This window comes from Narcine bancroftii, chromosome 6 (genome assembly GCF_036971445.1).
Source record: "Narcine bancroftii isolate sNarBan1 chromosome 6, sNarBan1.hap1, whole genome shotgun sequence".
NCBI lineage: Eukaryota > Metazoa > Chordata > Chondrichthyes > Torpediniformes > Narcinidae > Narcine > Narcine bancroftii.
Window position 1 is genome coordinate 126,819,625 of NC_091474.1, and position 23,132 is coordinate 126,842,756.

The 23,132-nt window shown below is 39.5% G+C and overlaps 2 protein-coding genes across 7 annotated transcripts in view; one reads left to right on the forward strand and one right to left on the reverse strand.

The window, feature by feature from the left end:
• The window catches only part of fbxo9 (F-box protein 9), a 77,398-nt gene extending 66,246 nt beyond the window's left edge, over window positions 1-11,152 (reverse strand). For all 5 annotated transcript variants that reach the window (XM_069886031.1, XM_069886030.1, XM_069886028.1 and 2 more), the window contains exon 1: window positions 10,945-11,152. In XM_069886031.1, coding sequence (XP_069742132.1) covers window positions 10,945-10,947 — 3 coding nt within the window. In that variant the 5' untranslated portion in view covers window positions 10,948-11,152. The remainder of the gene's footprint in view (window positions 1-10,944) is intronic.
• Window positions 11,153-11,943: 791 nt separating this feature from the next.
• Window positions 11,944-23,132, forward strand: part of LOC138736462 (serine/threonine-protein kinase MAK-like) — a 31,328-nt gene continuing 20,139 nt past the window's right edge. For both annotated transcript variants that reach the window (XM_069886033.1, XM_069886032.1), the window contains exon 1: window positions 11,944-12,132. The gene's annotated coding sequence lies outside the window, so the exon portion shown is untranslated. The remainder of the gene's footprint in view (window positions 12,133-23,132) is intronic.

The window sequence follows — 23,132 nt, forward strand, 5'->3', positions numbered from 1 at the left end:
GTCGGTGCTGGGTCCACATATGTTAATGATATGGAAGGGGGACAGAGCAAGTTTGCAGAGGATACGGAGAGTATGCAGAGAGATATAGATAGGTTAAATGAGTATGCAAGGGTCTGGCAGTTGGAGTACAATGTTGGTAAATGGGAGGTTATGAACTTCGGAAGTTGCAGCTGGCTATCAAGAAGGCAAATGGAATGTTGCCTTTCATTGTTAGAGGGATTGAATTTAGGAGCAGGGAGGTTATGCTGCATCGAGAGTACTGTGTGTAGTTCTCGTCTTCTTTCTTGACTTTGGAGGTAGTGCAGAGGAGGTTCACCAGGTTGATTCCACAAATGAAGGGGTTAGCCTTTGAGGAGAGAATGAAGCAATTTGAACTGTACTTATCGGAATTTAGAAAAATGAGAGGGGATCTTAGCAATCTATACATTTATGAAAGGCATGGATAAGATAGAGGGAGGCAAGTTGTTTCCATTGGTGGGAGGAGATGAGAACTAGGGGACATAGCCTCAGGATTCAGGGTAGTGAATTTAGAACAAAGATAAGGAGAAACTGCTTTTTCCAAAGTTGGTGAATCTATGGAATTTGCTACCTGTATTTAAGACAAGATTGGATAGATTTTTACATAGGGGAATTAAGAGATATGGGGAAAAGGCAGGTGGTTGGAGATGAGCCTATCATCAGATCAGCCATGTTCTCAATGAATGGCAGAGCAGGCTCGATGGGCCAGATGGCCTACTCCTGCTATTTCTGATGTTCTTGTATACAGTCACCAGATAAGTAGAAATTTTGCCTAGGCTGCAAGAAAATGAATCGCATATTTGTACGTGATATATGTACTCTGACAATAAATTTGAACTTTGAGTGTGACCAATTAACCCATCAACCCTATCATTTTTGGCATATGGGAGGAAACTGGAACACCCGGCAGAAATCCACGTAGACACAGGGAGAAAGTGCAAACTCCAAACAGACAGCAGCAAATTCTAACCCGGGTCGCTGGAACAATGTTGCATTAATTGTGCCCCTCTCTTCCCATTGTAATCAAAGTTGCGCATCTTCCTGGCTTTGAAATCCATCATCTAAACCTTGGCACTCCATTCCGGAAATCGCATCCTGAGTGTATTGCCCCCAGGACTTCATGCTGTTTACATCACACTGCAGCCCTTGCAGCGAGTACTTGAATGGAAACTGATGACTTGCAATGCTATTGATAGAAAATACTCAACGTGCACAAAATGCTTATAACTGTCAGTCTTCAAATTCTATTAATTTTCTTTCACACTGCCAGATGTACATTTTGTTTGATGTACTTTTCTGATGCAGTTAAAAATTTACACCAAAATGTTGGAGAAACTCAGCAAGTCACACAGCCACGTTTTTTTGGGATGACAACTCCAGTTATCTGGTCATCAGGGATGGGTTCAAAGTAAGAGTTTCACATAATCTTAGATGACTTTACAAGCTCATCATCTCAAAAAAATGATCCTCTGCTGTTCCTAGTGGTTAACTAAACCCAGCCATAATCTACTCAAATCATCTTCAATCAAAGAAAGCACACAGAACTATTGACAGTCCATGCTCCTCATTTGTGAGGTGTGCTTAGGTTATGAGAAAGGACAGCTTCTTCCTTATTCAGAAAGTCTGGCAATTAAACAGCACTTTTAAGGTGCCCTGTGTTTGTGGTTAAATGAAAAACTCTTGACGTAGTGAACATTGTAACATAGGAAATGCAGTAACCTACTTATACACAGCAAGCTTTCACAATTAACTGACCACAGCAACATGACTGAGTGAAACACGACAGGTTCAATCAGACGCTGTGATGTAGTAAACACACCAAAATGCTGAAGGATTTCTCAGGATGAGGATTTCCATACCAGATCATCAGAGAAGTCCTCCTTCTTCAAAACCCCATGATGAGCTCGTTGACTTTGTCCATTTTGCTGCCAATTTCCCACCCCAACCTCAAAAACATTTGCTCCATCTCCAGCAACACTCTCCCTTTCCTCGATCTCTCTGTCTCCATCTCAGGAGACAAACTCTTGACAGACATCTTCAACAAACCCACCAACTCCCACAGCTACCTCTTCTCACCCGGTCCCCTGTAAAGATTCTATTCTATTTTCTCAATTCCTCCGTCCCCATCACATCTGCACTCAGAATGAGGATTTCAATGCCAGATCAGAGATGTCCTCCTTATTCAAAAAAACTGTAGCTATCCCCCACCACCATCAACTTGTCATCTGCGCATATCCTCCATTACCAGCACATTCGCCCTGACCCCTCCGTCCCCACACGCAACAAGGACAGGATTCCTTTTGTCCTCACCTATCACCCTACCAGCCTCTTCATCCAATACATCCTCCTCCACTATTTCCACCACCTACTATGTGATCCCAACACTAGGCACATACTCCTTCTCTGCCTTCTGCAGGGACCGCTACTTCCATGACTCCCTTGTCCACTCCTCCCTCCCCACCAATCAACACCTTGGGACCTACCCCTGTGACCATAGGAGATGCTTCCACTTGCGCCCACACCTCCTCTCTCACCACCATTCAGGGCCCCAAACAGTCTTTCCAAGTGAAGCAACATTTCACTTCTGAGTCTGCAGGGGTCATCTACTACATCCTGTGCTCCCCTCTTCATCAGAAAGACTGGGAAATCGCTTTGTTGAGCACCTTGGCTCTGTCCACCACAATACCATAGATCTCCCAGTAGCCACCCATTTCAATTCTCCATCCTATTCCCTTGCCAACATGTCTGTCCATAGTCTCATGCACTGTCAGAATTAGATCACCCATAAATTGGAGAAACAACACCTCATCTTCCAACTAGGCACCCTCCACTGGATAGCATTAATAGTGACCTCTCTGGCTTTTGTTAAACCCACCCTCTCTCCCCCCCTCCCCACCCCAGTCTTCTCTCCTTTCCCTGACTCTTTTGCACAGACATGATAAATTCTCACCTAATCCCTTATCATCTTTTTGTTGAGACTTTCTGATATATCCGGCCTCTACCTTTTCTGATTTTTCCTTGAAGAAGGGCTCAAAATTAATATTGACGCAAATTCAACTAATCCCTTTCACAATAGATAACCTTTCCTTTAGAGAATGGGAGAGAAAATGGATCAAAAGAATAGAAAATTGTTTTTCGGGAAATAAATTATTATCTTTTGAACAAATGAAGGATAAATATAACTCACGGTACAATATTTGCATACCACCAACTGAAAACCTACTTGAAGGACAAATTGGGAAGCAGGCTGAGGTTACCAGAAGGAAGCAATTTTGAATATGTGATTACAGACACAATGATAATTAAAATATTTATAACAAACATTTACATTCAAACTGCAAGAGAAAGAGAACAAGGAAACAAGCTGTAAACCCAAACAAAAATGGGAACAAGATCTAAACATAAAGATAAAGAATGAAACATGGGAAAACCTATGCTCCGGAATGATGAGAAATTCAATAAACACGAGGTTACACATGATACAATATAATTGGTTACACAGGCTATACACCACGCCCCAAAAGTTAAATAAATGGGACCCAACAGTATCAGACAGATGTTTTCGCTGTAAGAAGGAAATGGGAACAACAGTACATGCAATTTGGGCACGTGAGAAAGTGGAAAAGTTTTGGGAAGATCTAAATCAGGTATTAAATAAAATCACAAAAAGCAACATGCCAAAAAATCCAGAGATCTTTCTTCTAAGTAATATAAGAAGTAAAGAACTTGGACTCAATTTGGATGGAGCACAAAAAAGATTTATTATGATAGCCTTAGCAAAAAAATGTATCATGTCAACCTGGAAATTAGAAGATAGCCTGAAAATACAGCAATGGTACATAGAAATTAATAAATGTATTCCATTGGAAAAAATAACATATAATTTAAGAAATAACATCACAGTATTCAAATAAATTTGGGAAGCATACATGGAACACAACAGAGAAGTCCTACCGCAGACCTCCACCACCTAAAATGACAGAAGACGACGAAATGAACTGACCCAGTATGTAAAAGACACAAATTTCTTGTTTATTTTCATTGTGTGATGACATTGTGTAATATATCATATATGTTGAACGTTGAGTGGGTGGGGAGGGGGGGTGAAGGAGGGAGGGAAGGGAGGGGGGAAAGGGGGAGAAAACGACACTGTGTATATTCAAGAGAGAAATGTTTGTGTGTATTTTGGTCAGTCTGGTTCATAGTGTGAAAAATTTAAAAGGGCTCAGGCCTGAAACGTTGGCAATATATCTTTGTCTCCTATAGATGCCAAAAAACCGGCTGAGTTCCTCCAGCATTTCGATGTGTTTATGGCAACATGACTGATTATTTTGGAAACAAACACAAATTCAGACAGCACAGACAAGTTCTCCAACTTCCAAAAACTAAAATGCTTCAGGAACAGAGTCTATCATAAATTAAACATGGAAGTTGCTTGTAGCTTTACATTAATAGCTTGCCTGAAACTAGATCATAATTCACCTTAAATAACCAATTTACAAATTGATAAGTCCACTGTTTACAAAATTATATTTTTTACTGTGGCCCACTGTTCCAGAAATTGATCGACAGATAGCAAATAATGGAGTAAATAAAGAGATTAGACAGTTAAATACTTTAACAGCACAGGCAATTCCCATGACATCTGCACATACCCTGCTCATCTCCTTATAAAATCCTTATCATTAATCCCCTCTATACCTTTGCAACAACATCTCAAATTCTTAATCTCAATGTCAGTCATACCAACAAGTCTTTCATTCTTTTTATTCCTTACTTTTAGTTTCCTTTGTCTCAAAGTGAGGTCACATGCAAGGCTCCCAGTTCAACCTTGTGAGAGCTGCAGAATACTTATCAGTGACTAAACACCTTACAGGGCAGGGGGTTGTTACAAAGCCACATGCATCAAGAAACACAAGTTGAGAAAAGAAATAAATTTTGTATTTATTTCCCTCTTTCTCCGACACAAATTCCATGAGGGAAACGTTTATTCATTTTTTTTTAATTTTTCACACTATGAACCATATCAATCAAAATACACACAAACATTTCCCTCTTGAATATACACAGTGGCATTTTCTCCCCTTTTCCCCCCTCCCTTCCCTCCCTTCTTCACACCCCCCCCCCCCACCCACTCAACGTTCAACATATACAATACAATAAAACCATTAAACAATGTCATCACACAATGAAAATAAACAAGAAAATTGTGTCATCTACTTTTATACACTGGATCAGGTCATTTTGTCTTCTCATCTTATCATTTTAAGGGGTGGAGGTCCACGGTAAGCCCTCTCTATTGTGTTCCATGTACGGCTCCCAAATTTGTTCAAATTATGTGCCTTTATTTTTTTAATTATATGTTATATTTTCCAATGGAATACATTTATTCATTTCTATGTACCATTGCTGTACTCTCAGGCTCTCTTCTGATTTCCAAGTTGACATTATACATTTTTTTTCTACAGCTAAGGCTATCATAATAAATCTTTTTTGCGCTTCATCCAGTTTGAGGCCTAATTCTTTATTTCTTATATTACTTAGAAGAAAGATCTCTGGATTTTTTGGTATGTTGCTTTTTGTGATTTTATTTAATACCTGATTTAGATCTTCCCAAAACTTTTTCACTTTCTCATTTGCCCAAATTGCATGTACTGTTTCCTTCTTACAGCAAAAACGTCTATCTGATAATGTTTGCAATCTTGATAACTCCTCATTGGCCCAGTAATATCTCCAGTGCTCCTCATCACCTTCTCAGGTCTGTCGTTGTCAGCACTGTAATCCAGATTCACACAGAGGGAGGCCTCTACCCACCAATGCTGATCCCATCATACAGCAAGAGACCTGCATCTACCAGTATCATACTTTTTAAAAAAAATAAGCAGAAAACCTCTGACTCCCCTTCATCACAGCACATTGAGCCTGCAGCAGATGATGGAAAATGTTTTAGACTTGATGATCATTTATTTTTTAAAAAAAAGCACAGTAATAGGCCCCTCTGGCCGATGACCTTGTGCCAACCAAATGCACCAATTAACCTGAAAACCCTGTACGTTATTTGGGAAGAAACTGGAGCACCCGTAGGAAACCCACAGTTATGTGGAGATTGTACAAACACCTCACAGACAACACCAGATTCGAACCCAGGTGCTATAATACCATTGTGCTAACTGCAATTGCGAAGAGTTTATTTTACAATGTACACATGCATCAAAATTCTTGCTGCAGTTGAAAAGTTCCAGTTCAAATTTATTTATCATCTAACTATTCCAGTGCAATTCAATGAAACAGCATTCTCTGGTACAGGGTACAAAAACACATATAGACAAATTATACATATACATAGAACCTATATTCATAGTTACTTTAAAACAAAAAAAATTCAACTACAATAGTATACTTATCTGAAAGAGACAATAAGTACAAAAAGACCAAATCATTCTCAGTTATCCCAGTGCAAAAGATGACTTGTAATGGTGCAGACACTCCTTCTGTGGTGTTGGAGCAGTCCATGATTTTGGAAACAAGGGGAAGTTTAAGAGCCAAATAGAAGTTGGAAAGACACTGCTCTTGAATCAAAAGGTGCTGATCTTCAGGGTCCTTCCTGAATATAGCACTGATAAGAAGTTGTGACCAGGGCGATGGGGTCCTCTATGATGCTGACTACCTTCTTGAGGAAGCACCTCATGCAGAAATCTGCAATGGATGGAAGGTCGGAGCCTGTGATGGATCTGGCTCTATGTTTTTTTCTTCTATCTAGAGCTTTCTGCATTCCCAGCAAGTCAAATTCCCAAAAGACTGTGATGTAACATGCCAGTATGCTTTCCATGGTGCACCTGTAGAGAGTATTCAATCACATGCTAAATTCTCCCCAAATTCCTTAGAAAGTAGGGGTATTGGTAAGCCTTCTTCAGTTTTCTCCAATGTGCTGGCTCCAGCAGAGGTCTTCTGAAAAATCTACTCATAGGTTCTATCCTCTCCATCTCCAGGAGGACAGGTGTGTCGTGCCTCAGCCTCTTTCCTCAAATCAACAATAAGTTCCTTGGCCTTGGTGATGTTGAGAGCAATATTATAGTGCTGGCACTTGAGTCCAAAAGATCAGACAATGCCAAATGTAGTTGCTGGATGTTTCAACTCAAAGTCCCACTAGCAGGTAGGCAAAGAATACAGTTAGTAAAGAATTACCTGCACCTCAGAATATCATGCAGTACCTAAGCATGCGTTTTGGTTGACCTTCAGGTAGTTATCTCAACTTGTTGCTGATGCCCGGATATTTCAAGTACTCAGCTTCAGCTCAGCCTCAATAGCCCTCCTCCTGATAATGCCAAGGGATGTCCCAAAACCTGATAGATAATGTCCTCAGCCAAGACTTCTAGTAAAGTCAGAAGGCCACACAGGACTAAAATGGGGGCATAAATAGGGCTCAAATAATTACTGAGGAATCCTACCATCCATCACAAAGAACCATTGAAATACCACTATCAGGAAGGAGGTTAATTATTCTTAATTCTGTACATCTTCAGTCAATTTCTACCAGCAGAAAGCTAAACACAATGTGCTGAAGGACTCAGCATTCATGGAAGGAAAAGAATGGTTGAAGTTCTGAGAACAAATTCTTCATCAAGAGTCCTGGTGCTACTTGACTTGCTGGGTACCTAGATTGTGGCTAGCTTCAGATTCCAGCACCTCCAGTCTTCTGCGTGCCCCAACTACCAGCGAATGTATGAAATTTTAAAGTGGAAGGAGAATGGGCAATGGGGCAGGGATAACCTACCAAAAGGCTAATGCAGATCCACAGGGTCAACAGGTTGCTAATAAGATCAAGCAGTTCACATCATGCAGGAATCAAATCTCTGGATAAACAAAAATCTCTTGAAATAAAAAGTTAGCCTTTAAAAAAAATGGCTGGCAACTTCTGACACTGAAAAATGATTTATAAATGACAAGGAAATTGTCGATTAATAAATGTTGCCATGGTCCACATCAGAGTACACATCCTAAACTTGTTGCCAAGATACATATCACAGTCACTAACAGCATAGTCTAAGCAGCCTATCAGGAACTAATTATGTACCCACACAACAGCAAACCAAGGCAGGAAATTACAGGCCAGTTGGCTTCACATCGATCAGAGAAAGTGATATCATAGACGGCACCCTCTTCAAGTTCAAGGTAATCAAAGGTTTTTAGGAAAGAGAACTTTTAGCGGACAAATCTACTTGGATTTTCAATGTAATATGCTATGATTAAAGAACAATTTATCATGTAATAGATTAGATTACATTTATTGTATTATTACATGACATTAAAACAAACCTTTGAACCAGTAAAACACAGTAAATCCAACACCCAGGGTTTTGATTAGTGGATATTATTATTAACATCCAATAATAAAAATCATGGGTTCTAGATTGAGCCAGTTTTATCCACTGAGTAATAAATGGAGATAGGTGGTGCCCCAAACAAACTTGTTCTGAACTGCTAAGATCAAGGAGCTGATTGTTGATTTTAGGAAGGGGAGGTGCAGGGACCATGCACATGGTCTGTAATGATGGAGCGGAGTTGGACAGGGTTGGTATTTTCAATTTCCTGGGAGTCCATATATCAGAAGACCAAAATGTCTATGTGAGAGACTGTCTCAAGAAGGTAGCCAACTTCGAGGATCCCTTCACACTGGTCACCACCTCTTTCCTGGTGCATTTGGGTGGAAGGCTCACAAGCCTAAAGACCAACACCTCCAGGTTCTTCAAAACAGTTCTCAGGCTCTTGAAAAAAACCTTACTACACTACAGTACTCCAACACTAGAAAAAGGCCCGTTTGCATTATTCAAACATTTTTTCTTGCACTATGATAAGCATGAATTTTTTTTTCTGTATTTATTATTCTTTTTGATTAATTTAAAATATACTATTGTAGTCGTTTGCTTTTAAACAAAGTACCTGTTCAGCTGCAGCAGTAAGAACTTTGGTGTCTGTACATTGCACCAAGTATAGGACAATAAACTCATTATCATTAATATTCCAACACAATCTTAATGCATATTTTTAAAGAGCAAATTATTGAGTTTGACTGCATTTAGCTTTCTTGGAAGCAAAGGCGACATGGAACAGAATATTAGAAAAACATTAAACTAAGTTCATTCCTCAGCTGCAAAATCAGAATGCAATTATATTTAATTGATGTTCTTCCAATCAAACTGGCAATGGTAGCATTGAGATAAAGCATAAAGCATTATTTTTGTAGTATGGTGCAGCCTCAGTAGATTTCATAGGAATTCATTTAGCGGTTTAAAAAAAATTAAAATAGATTATCCTTACTGTTATAGATAGAGAATTTAGGTTAAAAAGGGCTTAAGTTAAAATGTGATGATTAATCATAAAAGGGGAAGCCAGAATAGACAGGGAGCTTACCATAAAAGTTCAGCTGGACAATGTTATAACAAACAGAGATCTTTCATGGTCACAAAGAGACAAGTAGGAGCCAAAGATTGATAAAAGAGTGAAAAACAGAATTTAGTGTGTGCAGAGTTCGTAGTGTACGTAACTAACATGATAATTACAAATGCAAGTGTACTTAGAATGATTTTGCACAAACTAACCAATTAAAACAGTGTTAAAGAGGAGGGGAAGGACAAGCAAAAAAGGTATAAAAATCAATGCACTGTATGTATCAGGGCTTGACTTGGTGAGAAGCCAGTTGAGTCCAACTCTGCAGACTTGTAAATAAAGCTTGTCGTGTCACCGACTTTAAAGAGACTCATGTGTGAGAATTTGTACTTCTGACACTTACTATGGTTGATTTTGTCATGATAACATTTTTTTTTATTCTTAGTACTGATGGGTCCAAGGACATGGAACCCACTATTGTCAGACCATTCTTGCAACATGAACTCCCTAAACTGCTGATCTTTAGACCAATTTACACATTGCTCAGACACTAGACTAGGTTTATTGTCAGAGTAGATACAAGACATCACATACAAATAAGATTCTTTTTTCTGCAGGTGAGGCAGAATCACCACTTATTGCAAAAAAAAGCTGTACAGTGTATACATGTAAACAAAGAACTGTAAACAGATAACAAACTGACTGTGCAATACAGAAAGAATAAAAAAATCTATAAAGTGCACAAGCAAGAGTCCTTAAATGAGTCCCTGATGGGGTTTGTTGTTGAGGAGTCTGATGGTGGAGGGGTAGCAGCTGTTCCTGAATCTGGTGGTGCGAGTCTTGTGGCACCCAAACCTCTTTCCTGATGGCAGCCTGGGTGGTGTGGATCCTTGAGGATTGCTTCTGCTCTCCGACGGCAGCGTTCCCTGCAGATGTTCCTGACAGTAGGGAGGGTTTTTCTTATGATGTCCTGGGCTGCGCCCAGTACTTTTTGCAGGGGTCGGGGGGGATTGGGGTCATCGGACCAGACTGTGATGCAGGCGGTCGGCACACCTCTATAGAAACCTCTACAAACTCCTTACTTCTCAGAGATTTAAAAAAATCACTTTGCAAATGATGGATTTTTTTCTTGCCAAATTCCATGATGTATGGAATGGAAAATATTACCAAATAACTCTTTCTCTTACTGTAGCATCCACATACTACAGTACCCACAGTGGCTCGCTCCTCCATCGAAGGCCATCAACAGATTAATCACAAATCGGACCTCATAAATCTGACACATGAAACGTCAAAACTCAGGTCTCCAACGCGCGTTTGTTGTTTGGCAAAATGCACGGGTCGTATAGACCTACAGACACATTCGTACACCCCCAAGCAACCCGAAACCTTGCCTCCAAAGCCCCGTTACTGCGCTTAAAGGCAGAGTCTAGCACAGCAAATTAAAACCGAGCGGTCGCATTTGGACGGCTGTTGCAGCCTGCCCCTACTTCGCTCGCCCAACCGCGGGCCCACACCGGTCGCAAACGTCCACCTTACCATGCCGACTTGCAGCGCTGAGACGCACGACCGGACCGGGTGCAACGCAATTCCAGATTATTGCAGTTCTCGGTCAGAAAAGCGAACAACACAGTCCAGAAAAATACGGGCTCGCCAAACAGCCGCCATTTCGAAAGCAACAGGCACAAACCCAGATGAGCCAGTGACTCACCGCACGGCACTGCCAAACCCCTGCTACGGAAAGCAGGAGGGATGGTTCTGGTGAGGGGGGGGGGGAAACGACGCGGCACTCTCTGCACCATGCGCAGGCGCGCCACGCGCATGTTGACATCACCCCGTGTGGACGCGCAGCTTCTCCAGAAGCGCATGCGCAAACAGAAGGTACCCGTGCTACCGGACCTCCAAACGCCCTCAGCCGACGCATGTTGGTGGACTGACAACCTTTGATGGACGTTTCAGAAGTGACAACCAAGGGGCGGAGCAAGGGGTCCAAATTGATGGTGGGGGGGTGCCTGTTGAATGTTAATAGCCGGGGGATGCTATCGGAAGAAGGAGCATAGACGAAAGATGTTAATTACCAAGGTGCGGACATGGAGTATTGATGGATGAGCTGCATCGGATGAATGCAAATTGCCGGGGCTGAGAGGCTGCGGAGGGCAAATTAGCATGCGGGGCGGGGCTTCTGAACCGATGGACGGGTCGTGGCGGGTGAATGCTAATTGTTGTGAGGCGGTGCCCATGCGTGTTAATTAGCATGTGGGCGTGGCTTAATCTTTGATGGACGGGACGTGGTAGGTGAAAACTAATTGGCGGGAGGCGGAGTCAATGCGTGTTAATTAGTATGTAGGGCGTGGCTGTTAATCCTTGATGGACGGGACGAGGTAGGTGAATGTTAATTGGCGGGAGGCGGAGACAATGCGTGTTAATTAGTATGTAGGGCGTGGCTGTTAATCCTTGATGGACGGGACGTGGTAGGTGAATGCTAATTGGCGGGAGGCGGAGTCAATGCGTGTTAATAAGCATGTGGGGCGTGGCTTCTGGTCCTTGATGGACGGGACGGAGGTGATCGGTTTGCTCAGTGCTGCCGCCATGTTGGGCTTTGGCGTGGTGAAGGGAGGCGGCGTCTGGTGGTGATTCGATTCTCCACCTTTGAAAGGATTTAAAAAAAAATATTTTTCCACGTTGTCTGAAAGCTGGTCGTTGGACAGAGGGGGCTCCCGGACAGCGGTAAGCCGAGAGGTTGGCGGTGGCTGGGCTTGTGGCGTGGAGGTGGAGGTTGGGGCTTTGGCGGCGGGTCCTGGACCAACTCTCAGGCCCCGGGGAGAAAGAGGAGGGAGGGGCAGAGGCGCTGACCCGGCCCCTTCTCCCAACTCGACCCGGGGTGACCAGTTCACCACTTTGGCTTCCGACAGCAAGGTCGTTGCAAGACGGAGGAATGTGAGTATGACAATCAACCCAAAACTTGAGGGAAGTGCTCGGGGGGGGGGGGGGGGTTATCGAGAGGGGATGTGGTTGACTGAAGTCAAGAGACCGCAGAACCCATCTGTCGAATCGATGAAGACTTCCCAATGTCTTTTTAAAGTTGGTTAAATGTAGGACTTGGAGCAAAGACGGATGAATGTAGACTCGAGAATTGAGAAGTGGTTAAAAGTTCCGTTAGTTTCCCTTTCTTCACCTGAGAAGATCAATTATGCATTGTTAGGTGGGACATTAAGCCTACACATTCAAGACAAAACAGCTTATTCTCTATTACAAATCCATGTTCTATTACACCAGTGCTTGATCTCGAGCCTTGTCGTATTTTCCCACGATATCCCACCAGAGAGCTTTTATTTCTTGAGTGTCGTTTTGTTATCCTTTACCATCGCCAAGCATCGAACTGTTTTTCAAAACTTTCTTCAAGCCTCCCTCTTTGACGGCGCTGTAATAATCTGAATTTAATTGTGTGGGGTGGGGGGGGGGGGGGGGATGTTTTGTGTGCTGTCCACACTCTTCAACCTGGTTAAGTAATGTAAGAATAATAACAAAAATGCAGGGTCATGTAAGACAAAGATATAGTCTTGCCAATGGGAAATTTGTTCAAAAACATGATAACAGTAGGAAAGGAACTGTCCTTGAGCTTGGGGCTGTGGCTTTCTAAACTCGTGTAATTCTGGTGTTTTTGTGGGAGGGGAGGAGCGAAACGTTGGTTGTGTATCTTTATCATTGCTATATCTGTTTGACCTGTGTTTTTACTTCAACCCCGGTGATGACAAACTTTCGTGTTTTATCTCGTGTAATTCTGGTAATGGGTGTGGGGGTGCGGAGAGTTTGCTGTTGACATTTAAGGCAAACTTGAAAATCTGTTCCTTGTAGTGCATTTTTGAATAGGCAGGCACATTGAACCTCGTACTTTTTTTTTCAAAATGGACTTGCCTTTTATGTTTTGCTTGAGTAAATTTGTAATCAATCAAATTTTGGGGGGAAAAATTGTTTATATTTTGCACTTAATGCGTTGTGTGGGTGTACAACATTTTTCTAGGATATCTTGTGTGCCAGGCCATTTGAACTAGTTTAGATTTCATTCATTAATTGTTGTTTTGTCATAATAAATTGTCTTGGCTATAATTTTGTATTTGAAATCAAGGCAAGACTACGTCAGTTTTGTTTACAATCTGTAAAACCTAGGCCATTTGGTACCTTTAAATGCCATAGCAGTTTTGTGTGAAATGAAACAATGTTTCAAACAAATTGAAGGTAACCTGATAGCCAGTTATTGAACTATTCTTTCACATTAGCACCATTTGTTAACTTGAAAGTTGAAACCTAATTTTTTTTTAGGGTTTAAAATAAACGGTGCTTGCTTTGAAATATGAAATGCATTAATTGTTAAGGAAGAATCACATTATCAAGTAATTAAAAGCTCAGTACTTTGGAAAAAGTTTTAATGAAGTTTTATTTGTGTTTCATTGGAAATGAAAACCTAATTTGGTAGTTTTAAAAAATATGCAGGGGGATCTTGTTAGGTCAAGCATCATCAGTGGGACAAAGAGAATGATTGTTGTTTTGGGTCCACAATCCTTTATTTCACACTGATGTTGCTGACCTGCTGAGTTCCTAGAGCAGATTGGTTTTTAGCTCCAGACTCCAGTATCTGCAGTCTTTTGGTGCACAAAATTTTAGTCGTTTTTTTTTAATGTGCAGGCACATCACATTTAAAAAATGTTGTAAACTAATGTACTTCATTTATGCATCATATCCTTTGATGCTTTGATCTACACCAATGAGCATTCAGTAGAATTAAATAGCTCCAAATTTAACTTGGATTATTTTAAGATTGATAGAGTTTGATGCACGTGTGCAAAAGTATCTTTCACGTGGACACTAAAAAATTTTGTGCCTATTGTAATGCATTATTGGTATCCCTGAATTAGTGTTACTCAAATCATGTTCCATATCATTTTGTTCTTTCGTGGTACGATTTTGCAAATTGACTAAGTAATTTTATGTACACTTTCAAATACTCTGACATTTGCAGTGGGTGGTGATGCATCGAGGAGGTATCCTTCTCTAACCAAAGGAATGCTAAAGGATATTTTGAAGCAGGTATAGGAAATATATTTAAATATACTTTCTTGGAAGAATGCATGGCAAGCCTACAGAGTTTGGCAAATGTGACAGAATAATAACTGAACATAAAATAGTTAATATATTCTAAATTATTTTCTCTTATATAATCAGTAAAGCAAATACCAATGACGTCCACTACAAGCTGTGATAATCCAAGTAGAATTAATGACTGTGACATCTGTCAGATGAAGATCCTAAAAAGGCTTAAAGGTTTCAAGTCAAAGGTGATAGATATATGTAGCTTAGTGAACAAAGAGGACACGCCTAGTGCAGAATGCAGTGGATATTCAATTTTCAGTTCTGTATGTGGAAATGACATGAATTTATAGGAAGTTGTAGTGTTTTTGTCCCCTGCAAATCTAGGTACACAACTGTGTTTTCAATGTAACCAACCTTTTTGAAATAAACCTGGGAAGCTGATCTTATCTAGGTCAGCGCATTTTGCAGCTGAAAACAAATGTGCGATGTAAAAATTGAGCTTCTATTGTGGAGCCTGGAAACAAAAGAATATCTTAAAGAATTTGCTGTGAAGACCAGGATCTTTTTCCTCCCACCAACCAAAGAGGGAAAGTGAATTGGTCATGTGAATGCATTAGGTGCTGTGGGTTCATGGGCCATAGGGCCTTTTATCGTCTGTTGTCTCTAAATTAAATTAAAATTAATAAAGCATAATACAGTACTTTGAAAGCTGGGCCATTCTTCTGACTTAATTAGCTAATATGGTACCAGTCACAAAATTAGTGAGACACAATAACTCCTATGGACTGTAAAATTCACCCATAATTGATTTTTCAGGAATTAAGCTTGATTAGTTGACAATTATAACAGCACCAAATGTTACTTTAAATAGGGAAGATCCTGTCTGATAAGTTTTTTTTAGCAATTGGGATCCAAGGTAGAACATTAAAACGTTTGTACATTGGTCCAGAATTGCTGTAGCTGCCCAATAAACAACAGCTGTGGTGTGGATTTTCTTTCAATGCTGACAATACATGTATGTTGTCCTTCAAATTGTTGAAAATTATGCATTGCAATCTTACATCACGGATTGGAGGGAACTCAGCAAGCTATGATGCTTTATCTTAATCAGATTATAATTTAATCATAGAAAGATTTAAAAGGTATAATTTGAAATCAGAGGAAGGGTTGGATTGAGAAAGATGACTAGTTTTTAAAATTTATTAAATCCTTGTCAATTAACATCTGAAGCAGTATATCTTCAGATTTGTCATAGTAAAGATTCAATACAAGTTATTGACTACCAGTAATTACGATTTACTTTGTTGAAAGAGTATTTGAAGTTGAAGTCCAGAAGCTTAACAGGAGTACAGTGCAGTTTCTAATTGCCACTTCTACATCTAGTTATGGGCATATCCACACTCAAATGTTGCATTTTTGAGTTGCAATGTTGTGTGCCAAAGCACTATTCCAAAAGCAGTTTTGAAGAATTGAATGTTTGGCAGTTGGTTTAAAATTTACCAGAATTATTTAGCTAGAGATCAGTGCATCATTTAGAGATGTACTGGAAAAATGAAGTAAAATCAGAAAAGGCTTAAGAAACTGAGTTTTGCGTTATCAAACAAATGTGATTAGTTGACCGGTGTCTTTGAATGTTGCTACCAGAAATAGTATTTCCATATAGAGGTGGCTGAAGTAGAGGATTTATCTTCAGGATTTCCAACAAGACTGGCTGCAAATAGGAATCCTACTAAAAATGCCCGGGTTTTATATAGAAAATGGACCCAAAAGTGTCAGTTCCATTGGGGTCCCAAAATGACCCAGTTAATTGTTTCTGACCAATCAAAGAAGGTGATTTTACATGTTCTTTTGCTGTATCTAACATACTTAATGTGACTGCTTTTAAATTGGGTCTGTTCTGATGTAATCAAGGATAAAGCCTCCAAGGTTCTAACAGTTGGAGTTATGCTCATGGGTTTAGGAAATTACAACACTTCCAAAGAATTTGGAAGGGAATGTTGTATGTTGGCCAATTTGCCAGAACAGGGAAATTAAAAATGGAGTGAAACAAGAAAGTCTGTAAATACACAAAAGTGCTGGAGTTCAGTTTATCCCATGACATCCATAGGAGGCAAAGATGTTTTGGGCCTGAGCCCTTCATCAAGGTATGAGCAAAAAACAGGCAGGCATCTCAATAAAAAGGTTGGGGAGGAGGGAAGAAGGGGAAGAGGGCAATATTCCAAGAGGCCAAAGGTGGACATACGTGGATAGGAGGGCAGGAAAGAAGCTGAGAATTGATCAGAGGGAGGTAGCTCTATGAATGCAGAGCTGGAAGAAAGAAGACAGAGAAATAGGGAAAGACAAAGAAACAAGGGGAGAACAGTGCTAGTTACCAACTTATCATAAATTGTTAATTAAAAGAATCTGCTTTGAATCCATTGTCACCAAGTTTTGAATTTTTGGAATCGTCAAGAGAGAATCAGAATCATTTGTCATGAACACGTGTCACAAAATATGTTGTTTTTCAGCTGCAAATATTGCTAAAATTACATTTTTAAAAATAAATACATTGGTCCAAAAGAAGAGAAAAAGTGATTCATTGTCCATTCAGATAGCTGATGGCAGAGGGGAAGAAGCTGTTACTGTTCATCTTCAGGCTCCTGTATCTCTTTCCTGATGGTATCAGTGAGAAGAGGGCATGGCCTGAGTGGTGAGTGTCACTACTTTCTTGAGACACTGTCTCTTGTAGATGTCCTTAATGGAATGAAGATGAATGCCCATGATGGCTGGCCAAGTTCACAACTCTTTTAGCCTTTTTCTGTCCTGTTCATTGGTACCTCCATACCTGTAGAAACTTGCAAGTCTTTGGTGACTTTCCAAATCTACTCAAACTTGCAATGAATTATAGCCACTGACAAGGCTTCTTCATGATTGCATCAAAATAAAGGCTCCCGGATAGATCTTCCAGGAATTTGAAGTTCTTTACCCTTTTCACTACTAATCCCTCGATGAGTACTGGTTTGTGTTCTCATGGTTTCTCCTTCCTGATGTCCCCAATTAGTTCCATAGTATTGGTAATGTTGAGTCCAAGGTTTTTTAAAATATTTTAATTTTGATTTTCCATTATTAAACCAGGAGAACATATCACATATTACAGAGCATATCAATATCTTCCAGTAATCTACTTATATATGATGTTTCTCCATCCCCCCCTCCCATTCCCACCCCCGAAGAGAGAAGAAAAAATAGATATACTGAAAGAAATAAAATAAAGAGAGGCTGGGTGTGGCGTCAACGTGTTGAGTCCAAGGTTGTTATGACACCACTCCACTAGCTAATCTGTCTCACACTTGTATGCTTTCTCATTGCTGTCTGTGATTCTGCCCATGACCATCGGGAAATTAGCAGATGGCATTTAAATTGTGCCAAGCCACACAGTTGTGTGTAGAAAGATTAGAGTAGTGGCAAAGCACACATCCCTGAGGTGCGCTTGTGTTGATTGTCAGTGAGGAGGAGACCTTGTTACCGATCCAAACTGACTGTGGTCTTCAAATAAGGAAGTCAAGGATCTAGTTCAGGTTTTAAAGCTTGCTAACCAGAACTGAGGGGATAATGAATTTGAAAGCTGAGCTGTAATCAATGAAAAGCCTTGTGTAAATGTTGCTATCGTTCAGGTGATCTAAGGCTGAGTGGAAAGCCAATGAGATTGCATCTGCTGTGGAGTGATTGTGGCGGAAGGCGAATTGCAGTGGGTTCGGGTCATTACTTGGGGATAAGTCCATTCTGGCCATTACCAACCTCAAGGCATTTCATCACAGTAGATATGAGTGCTACTCAGGCATGTGAGTGAGGTCAAATAAAAGGGGAAAAGAGCTGAGCACTTGCACTGACCAAGGGGGCGCAGTGTCCCTGATTTGGTAAATTTTTGAAAATTTGCACAAAATTAGTACTTTCAAGCTGCTTTTATTGCATTTCAAAGAAAAAAAGGACATTACAAAATAATGTGAATGTCACTGTATACTGTTACAATTTCAGTGAACTCTTAGCGCCTTTGGAAGACTACACAAAAGAGTCTGGAAAAACAACCAACTGAAAAACCTCACAAAGATAAGCGTATACAGAGCCGTTGTCATACCCACACTCCTGTTCGGCTCCGAATCATGGGTCCTCTACCGGCACCACCTACGGCTCCTAGAACGCTTCCACCAGCGTTGTCTCCGCTCCATCCTCAACATCCATTGGATCGCTTACATCCCTAACGTCGAAGTACTCGAGATGGCAGAGGTCGACAGCATCGAGTCCACGCTGCTGAAGATCCAGCTGCGCTGGATGGGTCACGTCTCCAGAATGGAGGACCATCGCCTTCCCAAGATCGTGTTATATGGCGAGCTCTCCACTGGCCACCGTGACAGAGGTGCACCAAAGAAAAGGTACAAGGACTTCCTAAAGAAATCTCTTGGTGCCTGCCACATTGACCACCGCCAGTGGGCTGATATCGCCTCAAACCGTGCATCTTGGCGCCTCACAGTTTGGCGGGCAGCAACCTCCTTTGAAGAAGACCGCAGAGCCTACCTCACTGACAAAAGGCAAAGGAGGAAAAACCCAACACCCAACCCCAACCCACCAATTTTCCCCTGCAACCGCTGCAATCGTGTCTGCCTGTCCCGCATCGGACTTGTCAGCCACAAACGAGCCTGCAGCTGACGTGGACTTTTTACCCCCTCCATAAATCTTCGTCCGCGAAGCCAAGCCAAAGAAGATATACCAACAGCAATAGAAATACACCAAAGCAATTGTTCCTTGAACAAAATTAGTTTAATTCTCTGAGTATAGAACAAGATCAACACTTAACTTATCAACACTGTTATTTACACAATTCGTCCCCCCCTTAAGCACAAGTGTGTGTAATGTGTTTTCAAGAAAGTCCTTTTTACTGGCCAGTCTTCCACTGAGCATGTTTTCAAGACTACAGTTTCCACTAATCTTGAATCCTGTGCACAGAATCAGTCAGTACATTCAAGCATATTTCAGTGCTTTACGGAGAATTACCAGACAGAAAGGTTACATAGAGATAGTTTTTTAAAAAATTTTTTTATTTTTCACACTATGAACCATATTAATCAAAATACACACAAACATTTCCCTCTTGAGTATACAGTGTCATTTTCTCCCCTTTCCCCCTCCCTTCCCTCCCTCCTTCCCACCCCCCTCCAAACCCATTAAACATTCAACATATACAATACAATAAAACCATTAAACAATGTCATCACACAATGAAAATAAACAAGAAAATTGTGTCATCTACTGTTACACACTGGGTCAGTTCATTTCGTCGTCTTCTCATTCTATCGTTTTAGGGGGTAGAGGTCCATGGTAGGCCCTCTCTGTTGTGTTCCATGTCCGGTTCCCAAATTTGTTCAAATTATGTTACTTTATTTTTTAAATTGTATGTTATTTTTTCCAATGGAATACATTTATTCATTTCTATGTACCATTGCTGTACTCTCAGGCTCTCTTCTGATTTCCAAGTTGACATTATACATTTTTTTTCTACAGCTAAGGCTATCATAATAAATCTTTTTTGCACTTCATCCAGTTTGAGACCCAATTCTTCTTATATTACTTAGAAGAAAGATCTCTGGATTTTTTGATATGTTGCTTTGTGTGATTTTGTTTAATACCTGATTTAGATCTTCCAAAACTTTTCCACTTTCTCACATCCCCAAATTGCATGTACTGTTGCTCCCGTTTCCTTGCAGTGAAAACATTTTTTTTGTTTTAAACTTTATTTAAAATTTTATAACATGAATAACATATAGGATTACATTAAAAAAATTAAGAATAAAATAATAAAAATTACAATACAGTATCCGTAATCTAAATAAACTATACCCTCCCCAATAATTATTACACATTAATAACCCAACTCAAATTAGTCCAACCCCCCCTTTCCTCCCCCAAATAAAGAGTGAAGAATTAATAAAGTTAATAATATATGTGAGAAAAAAAACCCACTTACAAAAAAAAACATAACCGATTAAAATACTAACAAAAAGAAAAGTAATTAATACTAAAATATCAGACTTAAAAAAACATATTTAAATCAAACTTAAATGCATATATTTCACAAACGGGGTTAATTAATATAAAAAATTAGTAAAGTTAGTAACATTATCTATCAAAAATTCGCAGTGAAAACATCTATCTGATACTTTTGGGTCCCATTTGATACTTTGGGGTGTGATATATAGCCTGTGTAACCAATTGAATTGTATCATGCGTAACCTTGTGTTTATTGTATTTCTCATAGTTCCGGAGCATAGCTTTTCCCATATTTCATTTTTTATCTTTGTTTAGATTTGTTCCCACTTTTGTTTGGGTTTACAACTTATTTCATCATTTTCTTTTTCTTGCAGCTTGATGTATATGTTTGTTATAAATCTTTTAATTATCATTGTGTCTGTAATCACATATTCAAAGCTGCTTCCTTCTGGTAACCTCAGTCTGCTTCCCAATTTCTTCTTTAAGTAGGTTTTCAGTTGATGGTATGCACACATTGTACTGTGAGTTATTCCATATTTGTACTTCATTTGTTCAAATGATGATAAATTATTTCCCAAAAAACAATTTTCTTTTCTGTTAGTCCCTTTTCTCTCCCATTCTCTAAAGGAAAGGTTATCTATTGTGAAAGGGATTCATTGATTTTGCGTCAATAGTCATTTTGGTAGTTGGTAATTTTTTTTTCCGTTCTACGTGAATCTTCTTCCAAATGTGGAGCAGATGGTGCAGTACTGGTGAACTTATATATGCACCAGTTTTTCATCCCACTTGTAAAGTGTATGTCCTGGTACCTTCTCCCCTATTTTATCTAGCTCTATCTTGGTCCAGTCTGATTTTTCCCTTGTTTGATAAAAATCTGATAGTTATCTTAATTGTGCTGCTCTATAATAATTTTCAAAGTTTGGTAGCTGCAAACCACCTTGTTTGTACCATTCTGTTAATTTATCTAGCGCTCTCCTCGGTTTCCCCCCTTTCCATAAGAATTTCCTTATTATTCTCTTTAGTTCATTGAAGAATTTGTCTGTTAAGGAAATTGGTAACGATTGAAATAGGTATTGTATCCTTGGGAAGATATTCATTTTAATGCAATTTACCCTTCCTATCAGTGTTGGTGGTAATTCTTTCCAATATTCTAAGTCACCTTGTAATTTCTTCATTAATGGATGATAATTTAGTTTGTATAGATGGCCTAGATTATTATCTAATCTAATACCTAGGTATCGGATTGCTTGTGTTTGCCATTTAAATGGTGATTATTTTCTAAACTCTGTGAAATCCGCATTATTCATTGGCATTGCTTCACTTTTATTTGCGTTGATCTTGTACCCCGATATTTTTCCATATTCCTTCAATTTCTTTTGTAAATCTTTTATTGATATTTCTGGTTCTGTTAAATATACTATGGTGTCATCTGCAAATAAACTGATTTTATATTCCTTCTCTTTTATTTTTATCCCTTATTTTATTTTCTGTTCTTATCAGTTCTGCCAAGGGTTCTATTGCTAAAGCGAACAGTGAGGGAGATAGTGGACATCCCTGCCTAATTGACCTGCTGAATTTAAATTGGTTTGATTATATATCCATTTACTGTCACCTTTGCCATTGGATGCTTACATAATGCTTTAATCCAATTAATATATTTCTCTGGTAGGTTGAACTTCTGTAATACTTTGAATAAATAATTCTATTCTACCCTGTCAAAAGCATTCTCTGCGTCTAAAGCAACAGCCACTGTTGGCCTCTTATTTCCTTGTACTGCATGGATTAAGTTAATGAACTTACAAACATTGTCCGTTGTTCGTCTTTTCTTAATAAATCCAGTTTGATCTAGTTTTACTATTTTTGGTACATAGTCAGCCAATCTGTTTGCTAATAGTTTTACTATTATCTTATAATCTGAGTTAAGTAGAGATATTGGTCTATATGATGCTGGTGTTAGTGGATCTTTCCCCGTCTTTGGTATTACTGCAATTATTGCTGTTTTACATGAATCTGGCAAGTTTTCTGTTTCTTCTATCTGGTTCATTACTTCCAGGAGAGGAGGAATTAATAACTCTTTAAATGTTTTATAGAATTCTATTGGGAGTACATCCTCCCCAGGCTTTTTACTGTTCAGTAGCTTTTTTAATATATCTTGTATTTCCTCTATTTCAAATGGTTTTATCAATTTGTTTTGCTCCTCTTCTTGCAATTTCGGTAGTTCAATTTTAGCTAGAAACTCATCTATTTTGTCATCTTTCCCTTCGTTCTCAGTTCGGTATAATTGCTCGTAGAATTCCTTGAAGTTTTCATTGATCTCTGTTGGTTTATATGTAATTTGTTTGACCTTTTTCCTTGATGCCAATACAATTCTTCTAGCTTGTTCTAAGTTGCCAAATTAGTATTTTGAGCGTTTTTTTTCTCCTAGCTCGTAATACTTCTGCTTTATTTTCATTATGTTCTTCTCCACTTTATACGTTTGTAATGTTTAGTATTTTATTTTTTGTCTGCCAATTCTCTTTTTGTTGTATCTTCCCTTGTTGCTAGTTCTTTTTCTGTTCTTACTATTTCCCTTTCCAGCTGTTCTATTTCCCGATCGTAGTCCTTTTTCATCTTAGTTA